Source organism: Lytechinus pictus, chromosome 11 (assembly GCF_037042905.1).
Source record: "Lytechinus pictus isolate F3 Inbred chromosome 11, Lp3.0, whole genome shotgun sequence".
Classification (NCBI taxonomy): Eukaryota; Metazoa; Echinodermata; class Echinoidea; order Temnopleuroida; family Toxopneustidae; genus Lytechinus; species Lytechinus pictus.
In genome coordinates this window covers 29552230-29576351 of record NC_087255.1, presented here as the reverse complement: position 1 = coordinate 29576351, position 24122 = coordinate 29552230, and the positions used below count along the sequence as shown (strand labels likewise).

General features: G+C 36.1%; 1 protein-coding gene across 1 annotated transcript; it reads left to right on the top strand.

Moving 5' to 3' along the window:
* Window positions 1-203: 203 nt before the first annotated feature.
* LOC129271143 (pumilio homolog 3-like) lies at window positions 204-23822 on the top strand. The gene is made up of 15 exons (XM_064106293.1): window positions 204-598; window positions 1832-1955; window positions 2631-2706; window positions 3744-3837; window positions 4166-4407; window positions 4811-4914; window positions 6194-6269; window positions 8304-8402; window positions 11379-11513; window positions 12831-12973; window positions 13640-13785; window positions 14750-14841; window positions 16897-16978; window positions 17201-17300; window positions 20727-23822. The coding sequence occupies exons 1-15, from the start codon at window positions 223-225 to the stop codon at window positions 20857-20859; spliced, it is 2022 nt and encodes a 673-aa protein (XP_063962363.1). The 5' UTR covers window positions 204-222; the 3' UTR covers window positions 20860-23822.
* The last annotated feature ends 300 nt before the right edge of the window (window positions 23823-24122 follow it).

The following is a 24122-nucleotide window of genomic DNA, read 5'->3' as shown; positions in this document are numbered from 1 at the left end:
AGTGTAATTTTTCACGAGGAATCTGCTATTTGGTGTTCTTAACATTGGCGTGCTGCTTTATCGCCTCTGATGTGAATTGGATACAACCACACATGAGTGGCTGTGCGGGCTATTTTGGTTAAGATGCATGTGTGACTTTAAACACTGCCTACAAACAGGTTAACAAACAGACCGTAATAATGCCAACATAAACTTTTTGTTTGTTTTTTGTCCTAGTAGAAAATGACATTCAAAGGTCATACCAAGGATGGAAAGGGATCCCCAAAGAGAAAGCATTCGGACATGGACAGTTCCACTGATAGTGCTAAGAAGGATAGGAAAATAAAAAAGATCAGGCGGGAGACAGAATCGCCAGCTCAAAGGACAGCAGAGATTAAAAAAGCAACCCAGACACCAGATGGAAAGGATAAGCTATCCAAGTTTTCAGACAAGAGGAGGCCAAGTGCCAAGAAACCAGTTCCCAAGTCAAAGGAGAATTCCGTTGGTAAGCCAGGTCAGAAGGGAGGCAAGTCATTCCCAAAGAAGGGGAACTTCAAGAAAGATAAGGATAAACCCTGGAAAGGAGGACAGAAGCACAAAGGAGGCAATGATGATATAGGTAACCATTTCATAATTTGCGTTGATTTGAAACCTAATTTAAAATGTCAGATTGATTTTGACATTTAGAATACAACCATGCCTTTGCAATAAAACATTCTTGACTTCTTGATAGATGATACCAATATAAATAGTTACCTTATTTTTCTTTTGTTCCTGGATAAATTTCCAATTTTTTGAACAAAAAATGTAAGATTTGTCTGACATGTTCATATACTTTTTAAAATATTTGTATTCATTCATTAAATATTTGTATTTTATATCTTGTTCATCTATTGATTAACTATTCTTTCATACTGTATAGGAATCAATTTTATTATATATTTTCATATCCGTTCTCAATGTATTTTCATTCAATTTATATTGCTTTATTTATTTATGTGTTCATTTAAACAAAAATTTTGAAGGTTCGATAAATATTGAACAAATTATTAGAAAGTCATGAGTGTTTGAATTTTGAGAGAAGTAATGATGTGAGCATCTTCCCATTTGCAATGCAACCAAAATGTGTGATGTCACACTTGTAAAACTATCAAATTTTCATGCATCTTTTTCTTAAATTTTTCTGTTTTCATACAAGCTAACATGTTCCAAGGGTTTCATTCTCCTTTTGGGCGATTCCATGCTAGAAAAATCAGCTATTTCCGCAACATTTGTCAACCTATTGTCCAAACAAACGAAGAACTTCAATTTGTTTTGTGGTAATTATAGAGTACTACTGGGTAGACACATGAAAAAATGACAACCAACAAAAATATGCTGTCCATGGGTGAATTAGAGGTGAAAATGTTGCGTGTTGTACGGGACATTTCTAAGTCCCGTATGACACACAACATTTTCGCCCCAATTCAGCCATAATCAAATATTTTTTGTTGGTACCGGTAGTCACTTTTTCACATTGACTACCCAATATAACTTTATTATTGACCAAAAATAATTTTTAATTGCTCAAGCAATCAGCTAAGAGACTAGAAATTGTTGACAAAATGTCCCGTACGACACGTATGGAATCGCCCTTTGAAAGCTCACAAACTTATGATAATTTTTGATATTCCATTCGAGTCACATTATGCATAGCATAAATATTTTGAATGTTTCATTTATTGCTGTTCTCCTTGACTTTTCCTTCATTATCATGTTGATATGAAGCGATATTGAAGTAGAAAAAAAAAATCAGAATTAAGCATTTATTGTTTCCTTATTTTTCTTTTCACCTTTATTATTTTCCTCCCAGAAAAGAGTAAACGGCCAAAATTGGAGGAGTTGAAGAAGAAGGAGAGAAAGCAAGTCAGGAAGCAAGTGAAGAGCAACTTTGAACTAGCACAGAAAGCCAAAAATGCTTGGGAGGTTGTGAGAAAGTAAGTACATGTATTAGTTCTTTGAAGCCTCCATCCTCTGTACATGTACGTGTTCAAGCACGAAGCATTATCATGCTATGGGCTATCCCTCCATCCTATTTGCATTGTAGAGATGACAGATAAAATTTCTTACCCTTTCTTTGGGAACTTGATGGATTAAATATGGGCAGTGCCGCAGTAGGGATAATTTATGGGGTTTATAGAATTTCAAAGCATTTTGTTTCCTGCCTGAGACACATTAAAACCACAATAGATTTCTTGGACACAATATCCAATTATTGTCTCCAATTGAAATTTGGATGTTGTCATGTTATGTCATCAACAGTTAACATTCAATCATGTTACATGAGGAATCAAACCCAAAATTATACTAGGAAACTTAGAATATTTCAAATTTCAATAATATAATACTTCCAGACAGGGGAAATAGCGATTGTGTGATGTCTGCCTCTCACTTCATTTGCATACTGTCCATGTCCATGATGTGTGTATCATTATTTTCTGAAAATAACAGTATGTCAAACAACTTTTTTTTAATTTAGCATCTGATTTGATCAAATTTCCTGTTTTCTTCTGGATAGCTTTTTATTTCAGTTTTTTTTTAAATTTCAAATCATTTGTGTTGTCATGGTTTGACTGTTATAGTCTTCATTTGTTATTTGGTCTTTATTTCAGACATAATTGCAAACCAGAAACTAGAACCAAGCACATAACAGAGTTATGTGAACTTCTTGATGGGCGAGTATTGGATGTAAGTTATGCTTTTTATGAAGTACAGTCCGACCTCTCTTATCCTGACACGTTGGGACCAGCACCAATCCGGATAAGGGATTTATCCGGATCGGGGAAACCAAATATTAAATACACGCAGCTGCTGCCTCGATCCCGGCAACGGCGGTAGCTACACGTTATCTATGGTAGTGGGTGTACAGACAGTATTTTCTGCAGTGTCAGTGCAAATTATAGGCGGTATATTTACGGAAATGAAATTAACGATGGCCTAAACTGTTGGATAATTTACATGCTAAAATGATTGAGGTATAAATCGAGCATACCTCGAAAGAAAGAGAATGAATGACTTGATGAAACTAAGTTTTACAATTAGATCATCGCGGCGGCTATCGCAGCTTCGCAATGTCAGCCGTTGTTATACTGACTGTAGGCTCAAACATGATAGATGGCGCTGTCCGTATTAGGCCTAGCGTTAGCTAGTGAGACATGTGTTGTTATTCCCGGGAAACAAAAAGAGAACGTAATGAAATGTTTGAACTGCGCCCCGATTATTATCCTGCCTAAGTTCTTTCGGTGATTTGGGTGAGATATTTTCATGAAAAATAATGTTGTTTTAGGTAGACTATATTAAAAAATATATGTAATCAAAGTGAGTTTGGGTATAGGATTGAGTTTAGATTGCAATCTCATTTCCTCACGTACTAGATTGAATTGAAAAAAAAAAATCTCGGCAAGTGTGCGTCCGGATAATAGAGAGATCCGGATAAGGGGAGGCCAGATAAGAGAGGTCGGACTGTACTTAAAATACTAGACAAATTATGTGATAATGGTTAATCATATTTCCGCATGAGTTTTAAATATACTCTGTACAATGATTATGCTAGTATAGTGGTGGTTTTATTAATTCACAAAAACCACACACAAAATAAATTGCTTATATATCTATTAGAAAGTAATGAAAATGCAATAAAATTAATCTTGAATTTTTGTGTTTTAACCCTGATACACGCAGAGCCACAATTCTTATTTACTTGATTGTTTTCTGTATTTACACAGTTGGTGAAGGCACACGACACAGTTCGAGTGATCCAATGTTGTGTTCAGTTTGGGACACCTGAGCAGAGGACAAAGATCTTTGGAGAAGTTAAAGGTATTTACTCTTACAAATATGCACACAATGAACATACTTGGTCACTTCTGAAATTGCATTTATTGCAGCAGTTTCATTCTGTTGACACAAATAAAAAACTTGAGTTTTTTTTTTCAAATTCAAAAGACTTGAGACAGTTCAGAAATAGCTCTGTTTTAGAGTTCTGACATGAGTACCCACATTTTTATCTGTAGGATGCTGTGATTTATCCATAAAGCTTTGCAAATTGTGAATTGTCCTTCTTGAAACATAACTGTTAACAGCTAAGAATCAGACAATCAATTTCATGTACAATATGAATTTCTTCCAATTTTCATTTTCCCTCCAGATCACGTTGTGGAGCTCGTCAAATGCAAGTACGCCAAGTTCTACGTGCTGAAGATGTTCCGCTATGGGTCGAAGGAGCAGCGACAGGCCATCATGCAGTCATTCCATGGCAAGGTCTGTCAACTGGTGAGGCACAAGGAAGCTGCAGAAGTGCTGGAGGAAGCCTACAACAACCACGCCAATGCCAAGGATAGGTCAGCTCTCTTGGAGGAATTCTATGGAGCAAGATTTGCTGTCTTCAAGGTAAAATAGGTCATATCTTTAACTGCTCCCACATATCACACAATAAAGGGGGACCAAAAGCTACATGCTTTGTTTTAAAATGATCAAATCTATGTCACTTGTATAGAGCTAGGTTTGCAGCGTCGAAGGTATAAGTAGGTCATACCTATATTACTGCTCTTACATATCACTGTTTGATGTGGGATTAAAAGCTACAAACTTTGTTTTAAAACGATCAGAACTGTGACATTTCAATATTTCGACAGACTGTCTTACTGTTATTTGTGGTAAGTGTTATGAAGGTCATTACCAAAGAGAAAAACACCACAAAACTAACTGAAATGATAATCCCATTGTCTTTTCTTCTACAACTGTAGATGGAATACTTTAATGATCTCTTTGTGTAATCATTTTCTCTCCTCAGTCCTCAGATGTACACAGCCTTGAGGAAATCCTTGAGAAAGACCCAACCCTCAGACAAGGCATCATGGATCATATGCTTAAAACACTCACTCCTCTGCTTGATAAGTAAGTAATTCTATCTTCAAATGAGACCCGTAAACCAACCTCCCCCTTTCCCCCCATCCCCCACCCCACTTGTAGACAATATGCTATCATATATTATACATATATTTCATCCCAAATCCAGCCTTCCCCTTCCCCACCCCGAAGCCTTGTCATGTAATTCGTGTTGGAGGGAAAATTTCTTGTCTTAGCTGCAAATCAGAAGTAGGAAGAGCTGCTTTTCCCAATGTTGGAAGAATCAACAATAAAGATTTACATTTCTTGAAAGTATTCCCTAATTATTATCTTCTTTACATTCATTTAACCTAGTTAAATTTTATAAAGAAATGTAAAAGTGAATTTTAGCTAGTAAAATCTGGGTTATGTTTAGGGACCATGTTGTCACATTATAGCAACACTAGTTATTTCAAATAGATAAAGAGTTCTTAAATGAATTATAATTTAACCCTTAACTGGGGGGGATTAAATTTGACCCCCTCCCCTTGACAAATTTTGTCACTACGCCGCTGCACACAATTTTTTTACTACGCTGCTTGTTGACTTTTTACTTTCAATTTGTGGCACCCAAGTACATGATTCCGAAATTACGCCACATTTTGAAAGACCCAAAATTAATCAAAACGTGATCCCGTGTATAAAGTCAATGCAAATTGTGTTTTCAACCCAAAAATCATTAATGTATGACTATTTTTACATTTGTTCGATATAAATGGATTCATTTCATGCTATTTATGATTGCAAAACGGTTCCTGAAAAATTCCACTGAAAGAAACAATAGAAACAGAGGTTTAAAAAAAACAAAGAAATTCATTAAAAAAAATAGATAAAATACAAGGAAAATTTATTATGTTTTGGCAATTTTTTTTAGATATTTGTTAGAAATGTGGTAATTGCTACTTTCACCAAAAATATAAAGTGAGTTAAAGGCAAAAACATACACAAACCATCTTTACAGCAAATTTCATCCGCTTATTTGCATAGTTAATTAAAAAATAAGTCTGATTAATTTTGTGAAAATTTTACTATACAGTCTTGTAGTTTCAATCTGGCTCTACGCGTGTGCAAATTTCCTGATAGCACAATCAGCGGCCGAGATCTAGGGGGGGGGGGTCAAATAAGGGTTAAGGAAATCTTTTTCAAATATTAATAAATGTGTATACATCAGAGATTCACATTATTTAATTGAAAAATTGAAACAAAAATCACATTCAATATGTTTACAGCTTTTATCAGATGTGTTGTATTATTGTTACTCATTGCTGTTCTTTTTTTTCCATTCTAGGACTGTTATCAAGCACACTATCGTACACAAAGCCATATATGACTTCTTGCTTCATGCCCCAGATAAAATGAGAGCAGTAAGTATTGTTTCTTTTCTTCAAACCTTTAATTTTTGGAAAAAAAGGTATTGATATGAACGAATATTCACTCAAAAGAATGACTTTTTTAGTAGCCTGTATAATGATAATTCATTAGAATCTTAGGGGATTTTATAAAATGTGTTCCCCCTCTCTTGTTTGATTGGGCAACATTGCTATGATATTTTTTTTTTCTGCCAGCATGGTGATGGATTAATTTTTGATGGCTTAAATATCCTTAACTATATTTTTTTCTAATTTTGACTTAACTAGATTGAAATTAATTGTTTTCAGAGAATCAAACACATGGGCCCGAATTCACAAAAATGGTTTTGAAAACCCACGGTTGAGTCCATGGTTTATGCAGATATCCTGTATAAATTATGCTTATTTTACCGCATATATTACAAAATGTCCAATGCTGATGCGCGCTTTTGTCACAGTGCGCCAAATTAACGCCTGTTGCTGTGGTTATCCACATTATTTTATTCATGAGTCCACTTTTTTTAATTAACTCTTTGTGCGCTGGACCATGAACCCATCTGTACTGAATTATTTTCAGGGAGGGAAACAATGCATTGTTGTTGAGTGTGAAATGCGAAGTTCGCACGGCACCGAGTGTGCATTGGTGCGAAGTACGCGTGGAAAGGGTTAATGAGTCCACTCTTCAATAAGTGGACTCATGAATAAAATAGTGTATCTAACCATGGTAACAGGCGTCAATTTCTGGCACTGACAAACGCGCGCATCAGCGTTGGACATTTTTATACACGCGCCCGATACGCACTAAATTAAGAGTAATTTATACAGGAAATCTGCATAAACCATAAACTGGGTTTTCAAAACCACCTTTGTGAATTCAGGCCTTTAAGTCTTTTCACCTTACATTTCTTTGAATTCCATAAGGTGCCATGAATATTTCTAAAAAGACACTTCCCATAATTCCCTTGTTAATATATAATTTGCCCCTGTTAATCCTTGATGTATTCAAAATTTAAGAGAAATACAAAAATAATGTTTGTGTATGTGTGTTTTTTTTTCATAACAGTAATAGTGCTGTCATAATATTCATTTCCTTTGGAATTAGGAGCTGGTAATTTTTTAGGAGTCTTTTCTTAAGGCTCTTTTTTTAAGATATACATGTACAGTACGTTTCAGAAAAAAGGTAATCCAAATCTAGAGGGTTGGTATTCGAATTATATTTTATTTCGTGAAATTATTCTGAATGAAAGTGAAAGATAAACTCATCAGCTTTCAATTGATACCCTTTTTTACCATTTGTGCCACGCATGACCGAATTACTAGTAAATGATGTTGAAGACAACAGGTGCAGATACCACTTTTTCCAAGTTTTTGTAAAGTGGGTAAAATGTATAGAAAAGCACAGCTTAATGCACAACTGGTGATCCTTATCATTAGAGGATGCCCCATATTGCTGGTTTTTCTACAAAAACTGAATTTCCCAAATCCCTTATCAAACAATGACAAATAATAAACAAGGCATCCATATGCTTACTAGGAAAAGCAAGAAAGATTGGAATTTCCTTTTGCTGATGAGTCTGAATCAAAATGAATGAGAATCTGATAATGCCCAATAAAGTGTAACCAGTCTTGTATCAAGTCATGCTTAAAATATGAACAGCTTGATGAACCACAACTCTGGAGTCTTTTCAGTTTTTTTTTTGGTTTGTTTATGGGTGCGTTGTGGTCTAGTGGTTAAAACTCTCTTCTTTCAATCTGAGAGACGTGGGTTTGATTCCAAGCCATGAGGTGTTTTCGTTCAGCAAGAAGTTTACCCACATTCTTCTGCACTCAACCCAGGTGAGGTGAATGGATACCCAGTAGGAAGAAATTAATTGAATGCTTGAGCGCCTAGGCAGCCTAGCTATTTAAAGCCGGGGTAACAATAATAGCAGGGCCCACTGCGAGAACAGTTTTCAGAACTGAAGTGGCTACCCTGGGTACATATGCCGTTATTATTATTATTGTTATAAAGTCAGATGTTTTCATACATTTTCTCTCTAATTTGAACAGGAGCTAATTGAAGCTATGAGGGATGTTGTAGTTCAGATTCTTCACACCCAGGATGGGGCACGGGCAGCTATGCATTGTCTCTGGTTTGGCACAGCAAAGGTAATAGATCAATTCTTGTATTTCTTTACATAGTCATGAGAGGATTTTTGGCCAACCACTTTTTCTAATACAAAATAGCATAGACCATGTGGTCCTGGAAAGCTTGGGTGCTGCCTATGGAAAATAAATTTTCCATCGAAGCATTCGATCAGTTTGCCAACAATCGGCACTCGAATGTTACTTTTTACACTAATCGAATGTTCGCCAGATGATGATTACTGATTTGAAACATTCGATCAAAAGTACATGACTGTAAACTTAGATTTTTGAAAACAAAGTGCAAGATATCAAATGAAAATTATGCTAAAATTAACGAATTCCAAAGATCGTATCTCTTTCATGACACGCAATGACGACTAAGCCGCGGCGACCGCGCACAATTCAGATGTGTTGGGCTGATGTGCACGTACGTCTCTATAGGCGCTGTGCTGGACGCACTGAGTCGGGTGAGCTCAGTTTGCTCATTATACATTGTATGTGATTACAGCCACGCCCAATAATCATTCCAAAAGCGCTAACAAATACGCCCATATTGTCATAATAGTTAACTTGTACGCGAATCCTCTGAATCAGTCCTGAGAAGCCACACCTCAGTATCAAACTTGCTATATTATGATGGGTAGGGCCTAGTGAGGGGGTTTCCCAATGACAAATTCGGTGCAAAAGCACTACAAATACTGCACATCCATTCCCACTAATTCCCACCCTATGGGCGGGATGTCAGCACAAGTACGAAATGCAATACACAGCACATCCATTTCTACTATTTTCTAGGCACGGGCATATCTCTCATTTTCCTTTCCTATTGGTTCTTTGATTGGGCTTATGGGTGGGATTTATGATAAAAGTCAGCGCAATCATGAACATAATTATTATGTAGATTACGTACGCAATACGATACATGTACATGCACAGGACATCCATTCCCAGACACGTGCAGTTCTCAATCTCCTTTGCTATTCGTCCTTTGAGTGGGCTTGTGGGCGGGATCTAAGTTCGTATCAGCGCAAGTCTAACATACGTAATAGTATACATACAACACATGCATTAATCAGTCACGCGCAGTTCTCAATATCCTTTGCTATTCGTTCTTTGAGTGGGACCGTGGGCGGGATCTACGTTCGCACCAGCACAAGTACTAACATACGTAAGACATACAACACATCCATTCCCAGTCACGCGCAGTTCTCAATCTCCTTCGCTATTCGTTCTTTGAATGGGCTTGTGGGCGGGATCTACGTTCGCATCAGCGCAATACATACAACACGTCCATTCACAGTCACGCACAGTTCTCAATCTCCTTTGCTATTCGTTCTTGGAATGGGCTCATGAGAGGGACCTACATGTATGTTCATATCAGCGCAAGTACTAACATACGCAATACATACATACAATACATCCATGCATTCTAGAGGTCACGCACATAGTTCTCAAACTCCTTGTTTTTCGTCCATTGTGTGCACTCGTGGGCAGGATTTATGACATACCAGAGCAAGTGCAAGCATAGCTAATACATACAACACATCCATGCACCATATAGCGGTCACGCACAGTTCTCAATCTCCTTTGCTATTCGTTCATTGTGTGCAGTGAGGGCGGGATAAATGACAAAACAGAGCAAGTACATGTTCCTTGTATGTACATACAATGCATTTATTCCAAGTTCCACTCCCATCATACCAGTTAGAGCAGCTACCGGTAGGTCATGGAAGTAGGTCAACTTTTGTGTGTGTGATTTCTGATATTCCAGGAATCTCGATTAATCGAACTAATCGATTATTTACTCTGGCGAACAATCAAATGGCAAAAAGGGTATTCGTCCCAGGCCTACTGCATGTGTTATTTTCCATAGGCAGCACCCCCTGGAATTCTGGTAGGATGTAGCAAAACTTGTAAATAAAAGAAAAATTATGTACATTTTAAAAAGGAACCCTTTTTTATCTTTTTTTTTGCATATCAAATTTCTCGGGACCAAAGTGACCTTCATTTTGTTGCGTAACCCTTTTTTTTTTTTGCTTGTCAAATCGGCACCCCCTGTAAAAAAATCGTTCCCAGGGCCCTGATAAGCCACAAGTTAGGACTGACAAATCAAAGAAAAAATTTAACTGAACAATGAATTCCAAGTGCAGGGAAGGTTAAGGATTAATCAGTAGTAGTGCAGATGTGAAATCCTAGGAAACCTGATGGGTTTAAATGGGGTTTGTTTCCATATTGAGAAACACTGTGTTTAGTGCATGGTGTTGAGTATAATGTAATCAACCATTCTGTCAAAATCAACGCTTATGAGTGACATCACAAAATGGATGCCACTCACACAGACACACACATGTGTAATGAAACACACAAATGATGAGGTCATAAAATTTGTATTGCTAATGATAGTTGGAGGTTTCCTTTATAGAACTAGAGTGATTAAGTAATCAAGTAAATATGAGCAGCAGTGATCCTAGATATTATTGAAGCATGGTGTATAGTGTGAAAATGAACTTTTAAAAATTCCAGGTCAAGAGTTTCCAATGTATTAATGTGCAAGTATGCAATATTTGCCGTATGATTTTTCTTGTTATATAATGGTATGATAAAACCATTTCATGAAAGTTATCATTTACTGCTATGAATATCTTGATAATAATGTAAATTGGTTTTCCTGGTTATTTATCTGTTCATTAGAACATAATCCCAAAAGACACAATCATCAGATTTTAACCAAATACACATTTTTCAGATCTGTAGCTGTGTTTTATATCATCACCACCATCATCATCACTGTTGCCATCATCTTCATCAACATCATCACCATCATCACAATCATCACCACCGCCACTTTTAACATCATCATCATCATCATTACCACCACCACCACCACTACCACAACCACTTCCATTATCATCATCATCATTATCATTGTCATACTTAATAATTAATGAACAGCAAAGCACAGATTTTTAAACAAGTATATCATTTCTTCTTTAACAGGATCGCAAAGTGCTCATCAAGTCCTTCAAAACCTTTGTTCTGAAGATCTGCAAGGAAGAGTTTGGACACAAAGTACTTTTTGCACTCTTTGATTGTGTAGATGATACCAAGATTGTTAGCAAAGTCATCATTGAGGTAAGGTCCTTCAGCTACTATAAGTTCAAATAGTGCAGTAATCAATAAATAACCATGATTTTCAGGCATGTGTGCACTATATAGTCTCATGCGTCATTTGACTAGTGGGCATTTCATAAAGTTCTTTAAGTTGCAAATTACTTTATGACAATGACAATGACAATGATTTTATTTCTTTGACGGCCCCTCCTGGGGGCATAGAAGAAATATAACAACTTACAACAATGGCAATAATAGGCATAAGAAAAAAATACCAAGGTAACAAGAATCAAACATGATGATAATAAACATATGTACAATACAAGAGCAGTAATAGAAATAGAAACGGGCACAAATTAACCCACCCACTCCCGACATGCCAGAGAGTATCTGGAGACCGGTACCCCACTGAGATAAACTGGGATATATGTCATTTACAAAAGGAAAGGGTCATTTGTCATACATAGAGTTGTTTGTAACTTATAGTAAGCTTTATGGAACATCTGCCCATTGTTTTCATGATGTACATATTTTTAATGAGGTAAGAAATCATCCAGCATGTGCAGCTCATAGGAATACTTGGCCGATTTGAAAGGATGATAAATAGACCGAGAACTCTTTTGAGAAATGAAGCGATGTGATATGGATCAAGAGCATCTGCCTCACGCATGTGTATATCAACACTTTTTGCCAATGTTACAGATGTTACATCACCATTCTAAGGCTCCCTGATATTCAATTTGGGAAAAACAATGCTTCACATTGTAGTCATGAAAGAAACACATACTCTATCCCAGCCATGGCGTAATTTCCCTCGGCAAGAAATTTATCCACATTGTGCTGCACTCAACCCAGGTGAGGTGAATGGGTACCCGGCAGGATTAATTCCTTGAATGCATGAGCGCTGAAAGGCAGCTTGAGCTAAAGCCGGGTAATAATAATAATAACATCGCGCCTCGGATAGAAAATTTCTAGATAAATGGCGTTATATCAATGCCTATTATTATGCATGATTACATGACTTTGATATCATGGAGGACCGAATGCCCTTTCATTTATTTTTTTTCATCTCCCTGGCTTAATCTGAAACATGTATATTTGAATTTGTTGAGGTTTAGGTTGACTGCCCCAATAATGACATTGTGTTACATAGTAGTTTTATTGACCTGTTTGAAGCTGGAACAGTGGTTCCTGTACAAAGCCATTGGAATTAACAGAATCCACTTGCCAAAGAATGATGAGGTTGGTTAATGCAAATTTCTCAATACCGCTGGCTCACATCTGAATTACATAGCTCTAATGTGTAATGCAATGGTATGTTCAATTCCAATTGCGTAGGAAATGATGAAGAATGCATATGAAGTAGCGACGGATCAGTACGGACGGAAAGTCTTGCTATACCTGTTAGCTCCAAGAGATGCTTCTCACTTCCATCCAGATCTTGTAAAGCAACTACAGAAAGGGGATGGTAACCAAATCAGGTAATTCAATTTTTATTTGCTTCTAGTCTTCAAAGGGCCATCTTTTTTTGCATTTCAGTATTTTGTATGCCATGGGGATTAATGTGGCTACCTGAATATTTATTTAGCCCCATTGAAATGAGTGTAAATTGAGTTGTGGACTTGGCCAATTACACTAATTTTATGTGGAGTGATTTGGTATTCATGTGCTGTAATTTGGGCCAACATGAAAAAGGTTATGTCGAATTAGGTATGAAGGTTTTTTCATCATGCTTTATTTGAATATGGTAATGAAGATGCTGAATTGCAAGAAAATAAATATTATATTGTTACCTTAATGCAGGTGTATCAGAAAAAAAACTTTACACCTCAAAATCACATATCACTATGTTCACCTTCAACAACAACATTACATGTATAATCATCACTTTCATCATCAAATTTGTTATCTTCATTATCATAATCAACATCATTATTATCATCCTATTATCACCATCATCATCATCACCATCATCACCACCGTCACCATCATCATCCCCATGACCACAACCACTATCTCAACCTCCACCACAACCATCCTTTTATAGATCTACATGTTGGCAGTATACAGTATGTTTGTACCTAAATCTTGAGCACTACATCTGGCTTGATCATGATGATATGTTTTTCCCCATGCTGTTATTACAGTAAAAAGGACAGTGGCATGAGAAGAAAGGAGCTGTTGGAAGCTGTATCTCCTGCTCTACTGAAGCTTCTCATCACCCACACCAAGGAGATGGCTTACAGTAAATCAAATAGTCAACTAGCACTGGCTATGCTTCAACATATACATGGTGAATATATTGTTCTTTATGTAATGCAGATTTTACAGTCTCTCTATAATATTAAAGTCTGACCTCTCTTATCCAGCCTCCCTTTATTCCGGTCTTTCTATTATCCTCTCATGCACATGCAGATTTTTTTATATTAAATTTAATAAATATGTGGGCAAATGTGATTTCAACAAAAAAATCAACATTTCTACACAAACCCACGATTATAACATATATTTTTCCAAACTAATATACAACCACATGAAATTTGTATGAAAATATCCTTTTGAGAACATAGGACAATTTTGCATGTGTGTGCAAAAGGACACAAAATTGTTCATGCTCGTCTCACATGTAGATCACATGCGCAAAGATATTGTTAAAATAAATAACAAACATCAGATGTTTTGCAATTAAACACAGCCCTCAAACTAAACAAAAACACTGTGTTATACTCTTAAAGACTGAATAGAAAAGAATGATGAAAATATGTGCTTAGTTTATGTTGATTTTGACCTATGGGCAGAAATACATAGGCATCAACGGGCCTGCCAACTACCATTTATTTTCCAGGAGTTATCCCCCTTTTAAAGATTTTTTATCGACCAAAAAGAGGAGCACTCCGTTTTTCCATTTATTTAAGATAAAAAATAAATCAGCCCATATATGTACAGTGTATTTGTGATGTGGGGTAGTGATGTAAGAGTAATATTGTTTTTCAACAGTCATAATTTCTCAATGTTTGAATATAAAAATGCTAAACTTGTCTTAATTACCAAAAAAAAAGAGGGAGACACACCTTTCATTGAGCAGAAATAATTGTTCTGTGCGATTAGGACTCCTTTTTTTTTCATTTTCGAATGTCAGCAGGCCTGCATCAAACTTGATTTTGAAGTATGTTATTGAGTGTTTAATTGCTTCCTCAAACACCTCTGATTCCCAACTTTTTTTTATCTACATGTGTTGATCCCTCTCTATATCACAGGTGATAAGAATGCAGTATACAGCATGTTAGCCACACTGGCAGCTGAGGAGCTCATTCCAATCCTGGTTAATGATCCTAGTAAGATGGATGATGTAAGTAAAAAAAAAGAAGCTTTTTTAACAATATTCTGTTGCATCAGTTTTGTTTATTTTTTAATGCTTTTTCATCATTTGTGGCCTAGGGTTGCAAAATTCCCGGGAATTTTCGCGGGGGAAACTTTCCATGGGAATAAACTGGAATTTATTGGGAATTTTCGGGAATTTTCAAGAAATGTTGGGATTTTCATTTTCTGATATTTATATACAGGAATTGAAAGGATTACCCTGGCAGATGATACTTGATTGTGCTTTGGCAGCAAGTTTCAAGCCAAATATGCTAAGACAGTCAGACAAGACAGAATTTCAATGAATTTCATGTAAAAGTTGATTTACTGTATAAGTGGCTGAATGGTACATGACCATGCGATGGCAGTACATGTACACTGCAAATGCTTTACACAAGGGATATACATTTTTCATGGAATGACGACTATTGGATATTCTGATCTTTTTGCAGATGATGATAATCATTATTTATAATAATTATAACATTATTGTTTTTATTAGCATCATTATTATTATTACTATTTTTATTATCATTACTTTATTTCTCATTTATTTCTGCATCTATAGCAGACGTGAGAACTTGGTGCTGTTCGCAGCGTTAATTTAACATTTTTTGTTCCTGGACCATTTAAAGACTCAAGCCAGTGCCATAGCTGCTGGTGGGATTAGTCTGCTGTGCAAATCTAGTCTACAGACACAGACCCTGATTTAAATTTCGATCAACAAGTGGGTCTCCACGCAAAGACTAGCACATAAAATCTTGCTGTTTCCGAGCGAGAGGGCCTTCAGTACACAAGGCATGAGTAGGCTGCACATCAAGACCCGTAACTCGAGTGAAGGCTATGCACAGCAGACAAGTGCAAACCCTTCCTTGAGGAAAGTGGTCTGAATATGCAGCCTAAGGTTTCTGCCAATGACCTGTGTGTACAGAAGGTCCTATTGTTCAACAGAAAGTTGTATTCTTGCTTGTCTTGTGTGAAGACCCACTTGTGGATCAAAATTTCAATAAGGGTCTGTGCGTGCAGACTACATGTAGGGAGCAATGTTCTCTTAACATGTTATGGCAGGTTCTCACATAAAAAACCTTTAACATTTAAAGAAAAATGAAAAATAGTGTAATGCAAAGTTTTATTTTTTTTCATGTTTAATTGAAAGTCTTCATTTTTTACATAATGTTTGAAATAAATGATCTCATGATTTGAGTTCAGCCATGTCAGCGGCGCCTCACTCCGTTGGTACCCGGCCTCGCCTGGCTGATGTTGTTTAGCTTCCTGTACTAACGGTATTCTCAAATTTGTCTCAAAATAACTGCTTTGACGGAAGTAGAATTCAGCAATAGCTTATGCATAGGCCGTACACGAGTCGCCGTGTATCATCGCACAAACCTCCTTGGGAGAGTATTATATTTCGGTATATTTTTACATTTCACAGGTTACCTGATATCTAAAACCCTTGCTTTTTTAATCACATGACTTGAAGCCGGTATTCCGGCTTTTTGGATTTAAAGGGTTAAGGATGCAAATTATGACATGAAATGGTGAATGAGATATAGTTTGAAAGGCAATTCTAGAACATACATATATTGAGAGTTTATTGAATGCAACAGAGAACTCATTCATTCATTTATAACGACCTTCTTCTGGTTTGGAATTGAATGGCCTACTTTCTAAAGTTGACCTTTACTTCCCCCTGGGTCGAACTTTCTTATCTGCAATGCATGATGGGAGGGCTTAAAAAGAAGGGAAAACAGAGAAATTTAACACCCTTGCACACTAACCTTGATGTTAAGTGTGGTCATTTCAATTTGTTCAGGATTTTTGCCAAAGACCTTTCTTTTTCTTGCCAAAGAATTTGATTATAAACTATCCCTTATTTTGCTAAATATTGTTCATGTTTGTTTCAACCACATTATTTTGTAAGGTCCTTAGTATTGAATTCATTGATTCATTTGATATCTAATTTCATTTTATGTTATTTGAATCAGATTGATATAATTGAAAAAAAGAATGAATTGAATTTCATTTTCCTCCTCCATCTTCTCAGATGCACATTGTTGAGCATCCATCTGGGCATCTTCTCTTCAAAAGGTTGTTGGCTTATGAGAAAACAGAGAGAGAAAAAGGAGGTAAGCAATTAATACCGAGCATTAATTTTTTTCAGGATGAAATAACTACATTTCAATTGGTTAGAGCTTCTTTCACAATATGTCTGAAATATTTAGATGAATAGCCATCAATGATCTGCTTTATGATCTGTTTTAGAGTTTCCTTTTGAATCTGTCTGATAATTGATAAATGTGTTTAATAATAGCTAGTAATATCTTGCTTTATGATGTGTTTTGTTATAGATGTGCAAAGCTCACTATCGAGTTGTCTGCTAGAGGAGTTATCAGATGAAAACATCAAATCTTGGCTCAGGATAAATAGAGGGGCCTTAGTCTTGGTCAGGTATGTTTGATATAATTTAATCTGTGTTTTCACCAAGTCTGGCCTGGGAATGCTGTCCAGAGGGGTGTTTCACAAAGATGTAAGTATGACTTAGAGTCACACTAAAATGCCGACGTGTATGTGATATGTAACGCGCATGATCTGACAATGTGGTCAAGCCTTTTATACCTCATGCAACTAGACATTCAAGTGCAATTCTACGTCATATTTGAATCTTTGTGAAACACCCCAAAGAGTCAGAGTGATGCGAATCGTGCTGAAGTTTTGACACGCACTCAATATGTAACACGTAATCTCATTGAATCAGTAGCAGTGTAGCACACATCTTATGAGCATGATATGTAAAATGTGATTATGCGAATTTTAATGCACGTCAAGTGCGACTTAAGTTGCAATTAGATCTTTATGAAACACATCCCTAGTTTATCAGGCCTCCTGACTGGTGCGTATCCATACAAGTAAAATGATCAGATACAAGAGTGATGTAATGGGATAGTAATTGAATAGGAATTTATATATTAGAAAGGTTTATATCTAGAATGTCGGGAGGAACTAGTGGTCTTTTGGGATGACTGTAAATTGATCATGTCATTTGTTTATACAAACCCCTGCAACGTTTTTGACTACTATCCTCTTTGAAGAAAAAACACATGTTGCTGAGATCTCTTGCCTAGCCTTTAGACAGGGCCATGATGTGTATAACAGAAACTGAAAGACTAGTAAAAAGAGACTAACTGCTCAAACCTTGGTAAACGTGCCAACCACAGAGCCTTAAGGAAACTGATTTGGATTTCTTGTGTTAACTTCCTGGATTGTACCCATTCCTTCAGCAGAGCTGCCAAATAGTACGATTTTGTCGTATTCCGTACGATTTTTCACTTAAAATACGACACTAGGATTTTTACAAATAAAATATGATTTTTTGTAAATATAGCTATGGCAAGATCGACATTACAGAAATCCACCTCGGGCAATCATTATTGAAAAATGTTAAGTTTTGGTGGCCCGAATCGGGCAACCAATAATTTTCACAGCGCAATTTTTCTCCCGATTTTGCACGCATTTATCAACTTTTTACAGTTCAAATTGCAACCAATTCGTCATGCGCCCTTTTTGTTGATCTACACACAAATACACACACACATGACAGTACATAGGCTTACCGCTATAGCATACAGTAGCTATTATCCGGCCGGGCGGCCGGCTGGCGTGCGTGAGCTTTGCATGAAACCACTGCAGCTACATGTTGCTATCTGTGCGCTATCAGCCTATTCAGACTCAGGGAGCTACGATACGAAATGTTGCTGCTAAGAACTCTTCCACAGAACTTTAAAAATCTATGTCAAAGTCACATTTTACAACAATGAAATGCCCTTCTACAGTCCATATTACTCAAATCTGGTGTAAACTGATTATTTGCAAGCATTAAAAACAGGAATTATGACCTCTCTTTTGACTCAGAAAGACCGATTTCCAAATGTATTAATACACATAAAAACACATAGGTGAGTACATCACAGTCCCATATATGCATTTGTATGTATGTTGATACTTGGTTTCTTTCGAAGCTGTGTCTTTTCTAGCAAAAAATAATAAATGACTTCTTAAACCACTCTTCAGAAAGAAAATACTTTGGGAAGGCATTTCATTGATATGAAATGTGAATTTTTCAAATATTTTGGCAAACAAAGTAAAGGACTTCTCACACTTTTTTTCCAGATATAACTTTTGCCGTTTTCTTATTTTTTTCTTTTTTTTTTGACAGTGGTTAAACCATATACCCCTTCCCATTGAATATGCCTGATTAAAGAATATGTTTCTACTGAAAAAATAATACAAACGAAATTAAGGTTATAAAAATTGAAATGGGCCATCCCCAAAAGGTGAGTGAAAATTATTTGCTCAATTGGCTTAAACTGTTGCTACGTACAGCTGTTATAAATATTTGTAATGGCTTCTCATTTTTTCCCCCTTCCCCATTTTTTATTAATTTTGTTTTATTAAGTTTTTTTTTCATTTTCTTTTGTTTCTTTTTTCTTTAATTTTTTTTCTTTTTTACTTTTTTTTTCCTGTTCTGTTTTTATTCATTTTCTTTCTTTTGTTTTATTTCACTTATATTTTATTATTTTTGTTTTCTTTTTGTAATATTCTTTTAATTTTTTTGCTTGTTTCCCACTTTTATGCATTGTTCTAATTTTGCAGCATATTTTTCTGTGATTTTCTCCTGCTATAATATGCTGCAAAAGAGAAAACAAAAATAAATGGGATTTGGAGCCTGTATAATCTAGGTTTTAGGATTCAAAGAGGAAGAAAGGAAAAATCATTGTTTTGTACATTTATATGAGTTAGCTTTGCACTATTTGTTTTTACTATTATGAGTGTGTGTCTACACATCCTGGGAACAATACATTTTACTCTGTTTCAATCATTTCATATTTACAATGATAGAAAAATTTATATTTTACCACAAAAATCAATTAGCAAAGTAAAATAACAGCAAACAAGATTTACATACAAGATGTACAAAGTGAAAGTGACTTAGTGGTAGTGGCTGCAGAATTGATATTTCAGAAGTTTGTTGTATTCATTTTTAATGTTTTTCTTTATATTTTTGGGGCCACCAAAATTTAATATCGGGCCATCAAAAAAAATAATTTGAAGGTTCTGGTGGCCCGAACGGGCCACCACTAAAAAAAGTTAATGTGGAACCTTGCCTGTCGGATGTAAAAAAATTACAGTGAGCACAACAAAATAATGAGATGTATAGTAGGAAAGTACATAACGGGTATGAATAGGATTTTTTGTCTAAAAATAGGAAATAATAGGATTTTTTGTCAAGTTTGGTTGGCAGCTCTGCTTCAGATGTAGAATCCAATTAGCGACCATATCATTCTATGAGCCCTTGCCCCACAGAAGTGAACGCATACCAGAAGCATGACGTCATTAGCATCTTCAGAGCAGATTAGCTCATTGGCATGCTCATGAATAATTCATGCATTCACGTATGGGCCAGAATCCAAGAGAAGTTGAGATTTGGTACATTCACTGGGCCACGGGGGAAAACTTATACAGGGACCCGGGGCGATCTTCCCTCCCAAATGTTCAAAAGAGCCATGGAAAGTCCAAAAGGAGTCCTGGAAAATTCCCTTTTACTGCAGTGTTAAAGCTTATCCAATGCTGCAGATGTAGACAATAAGTTGTGAAAATTAGCCCCCGAAAATAAATTTTGTGCCTGCTGTGTCAGATATTATTGCTGGCTAGTCTTGTCTCATTCCCTGCATGTCATGGAAAGTAAGAATCACCTTGGTCACAAAGCCTTGTCAGAAGGCTATGTCTTGCTAAGTCTTTTGTTTGGGGGGGTGGCCGAGATTTGTAACATCATGTCTAAGAAAGCTTTTCTCTTCCTCTTCTTCTCACATATCTTAGCCTTGCGGATTGTGGAAATGCAGATGCCACAGAGAGGATACGCACAGTGTTGCAGGAATCACACAAGAGCGTTGCCAAGTTTACATCGAATGCAGTCCAGATTCTAAAAGAGAAGTTGGACCTCAAAACTTGATACTTTACATGTGCAGTCATTTTATGGAATGGTAAAGGTTTCATGTAGAAGATGGATTGATAATCGTTTGTCTACCAAGTTGTACTATTCCTTGAGACTTTGTACATGCACTTCCATTTGGAAACACAATGTTAAGATATGGGTGGCTGGTACACAGTCAGTACGTACGTGCCTTTACAGTTTCTGATTGCAATGCATTATGGGGTAGAATTCAAGTATGCTGAGAAGCAAGTGGGATGATCAAAAGATGTACAGTCCCATCGAAAGTTGTCTCATTCTTTCCTTATTTTTGTTCCCTTCATATTAATGAAAAACGTTGCAAGAGTATAAACCAAATAAAAAGGGGTCATAAATTGATCAAATCAGTGATCAAAATTGTGTTGGTTATCAGTGTTTCAATGATCAAGCTAGCTATCACATACTTGAATTTGTCTCAAAATGCGCTGCCATGCAAGAACAGTAAAGACACATTTAAGATTTTTAGAATGCTTGATCTGAAAAAATAGTCAGAAAATAAATGTTTGAATCAGTCGTATTTGGAACTGTTCTAATGCATGCCTGGAGGTGACTCCTCCACCAGGCTATAACAGGTCCATGAAACGGTTTATTTCCAATTGGTCTAATGCCAATTCGTCTACTATCATTTGGTCTATCATCAATTCATCCACTATCCACATGGTCTAATTGCGATTTCGTCCACTCACCATTTTGTCTAATAAGCAGTTGGTCCAATAACCATTTAGTCCATAAACCATTTGGTCTGATTGGATAAGTGTTAATTGGGCGAAATGAATGAAAAGAAAATGGGTATTACACCAACTGGTTATTAGACAAAATGGTCGTAGATGAACTGGTGAATAGACAAAATGATTATTGGACCAAATGGTTGTTAGACGAAATGTTGATGGACGGAATGGCATTAGCCTAAATGAAGGTAGACCATGTGATGAATGGACGAGTTGGCAATAGACGAATCGGCTGTTTACACATGAAATGGTCAGGATGAACTTGAAGATCTGAATAACTCAGCTCCTCTGAATCTATTCTGACTTGGAATATTGATTAGTCTGCGATGGACAATAAAATGGGTTGTTAAAGGTTAATTAGGAAATGGGTTAAACTCTAAAAGATTTTTTTTTTCATCTTGTTGAAACATCATTGAATGGCTGGCAAAGATGTCTGCTCCATGTCAAAATGGACCGCACAGATATAAAATACATCGCTTTGCTGCTCCTGAATTTAAAAAAAAAAAATCTTAGTTCAGCCTGGGCGGCCGCATCATCAACATCAAATCTTAACCTAAGGTTATGTTTTTGAAATGTCATCATTACTTAGAAAGTATATGGACCTAGTTCATAAAACATACATATAAGGGTAATAAAGTATTACTGAACAACCTGCCAGAGTTTCAGGTCACATGACCAAGGTCAAATGTCATTTAGGGTCAATGAACAATGGGCATGTTGGGGGTATTTGTTGAATTACCATCATTACTCAAAATATTTATGGAGCTATTTCATAAAACTTGGACATAAGAGTAATCAAGTATCACTGAACATCCTGTGCAAGTTTCAGGTCACATGACCAAGGTCACAGGCCATTTAGGGTCAATGGACTTTGGCCATGTTGTAGGTAATTGTTTTATTGCCATCATAACTTAAGAAGTTTATGGATATATTTAATGAAATGTGGACATAGGGGTGATCCAGTATTATAGCTCATCTTGCACAAGTTGTAGCTCACTTGATCAAGGTCAAATGTCATTTAGGGTAAATGAACGTAGTAGCATATTATTATATGAATGGTGTGTTTTGTGAATAATTATTTTATAGTCATTTTCAAAGTCAGCACTGCTGCTATATTGATTCAGGTAATACAGGCGAGACTGTCAGAGGCGCTCCACTTGTTTCCCCCAAAATCTTCATATTTTAGACAAATTAAGAATAAAAACTTGACAAAAGCATTTCATATTTTTGCTAGTTCTCAACACAAACATTTCAGATTAGGTATACTTTTTTGTTCAGTGGTGACATATGATAGAAAATGTAATATAAATCATAGATTTGACATTTATATATTTCTATGAAACAATGCTTGAAAATAATAACAATAGAATACATTTGGCACAAATATTTTTTTTTTTCTTCAAAGAAAATTCCACCTGAAATATACTTTAATCCCAACAGCATCCAAATCATGTGAAAGAGCTTAATACACTCTTTCATTTGATACCAAATTTGTCATGGTAGTATTTATATTTCTAAAGATTAGTAAATTTTACGCTGTTTGGCAAGTGAACAATTTTCACTGAATTCCATGGGTGTATGTAAACTTTTGGCCTCAATTGTAATTATGGATGTCCATATTGTATACTCAGTTTAAATTGTATTGATTGATCTGATAAAGATCTGATAAATCAGATCTTTATCAGATCAATCAATGTGACCTTATTTATTGGGTAGAAGCCAAAAAAAAAAGAATATACAATCCCAAAGCCTTAACACTCCATATGGATATGCATATCGATTTTTTCATTTTAAACAATCATTAACTTTTGATCGCATTGCCAATTTTTAGTGTGTAATGATTGGTCTTTTATTGTATTTGTTTATAATGAATGTATGTAGCTCAAAGTAATTAGCCTACCATTTCACATGATCACTTGTGCATGGTTCCAGTAACATCATCAAGCTATCATTTGTAGCTTATGATGTGAACCACTTTTGTCATCACTCCCCTCCCCGCCCCAATCCAATTCACAGTCAACTCAGAAGATGATGTAAAATTATTCATTGGAATACAATGTAATTCTAGTTTTGCAATAAGATCAAGGTGAGGGCTCATTTTTGTATTAGAATATTATTGTCAAATTGTTCTCTTTGCTATCCTTTACATCAAAATTAGAACATAGTGTATTATAGTTTGAAGTTAATGATAATAAAAACAATACAGGTTTCATATAAGCCAATGCCTGGAAAAATATTTGTAAACAAGGAAAGTATGGGAGGGGATGGAAGAAAATCAGAGGTAATTGACAGGGAGAGAGAGAGAGTGAGGGGAAGAGAGAGGAGGGGGTGGGGCGAAAGAGGGGTTTAGGGAAGGGTGATTAAACAAGGAGAGGAGATTGAGAGGTAAATGAACCTAGAGAGAGAGAGAGAAAAGGGGAAGGGGTACAGATTCATAGAAAGATTGGATATGAGTGAGAGGGAGGGAGTGTGAGTATGGAGAAAGAGAGAGGGTGGTGATAAAAGGAAAGAATGAGG

Excerpts from the sequence above, each read along its gene's own strand:
- LOC129271143 (XM_064106293.1), top strand. The coding sequence starts at position 223 with ATGACATTCAAAGGTCATACCAAGGATGGAAAGGGATCCCCAAAGAGA. Across the intron at positions 599-1,831 it reads AGGAGGCAATGATGATATAG|AAAAGAGTAAACGGCCAAAA; the intron begins GTAACCATTTCA and ends TTTTCCTCCCAG. Across the intron at positions 16,979-17,200 it reads AACAGAGAGAGAAAAAGGAG|ATGTGCAAAGCTCACTATCG; the intron begins GTAAGCAATTAA and ends GTTTTGTTATAG.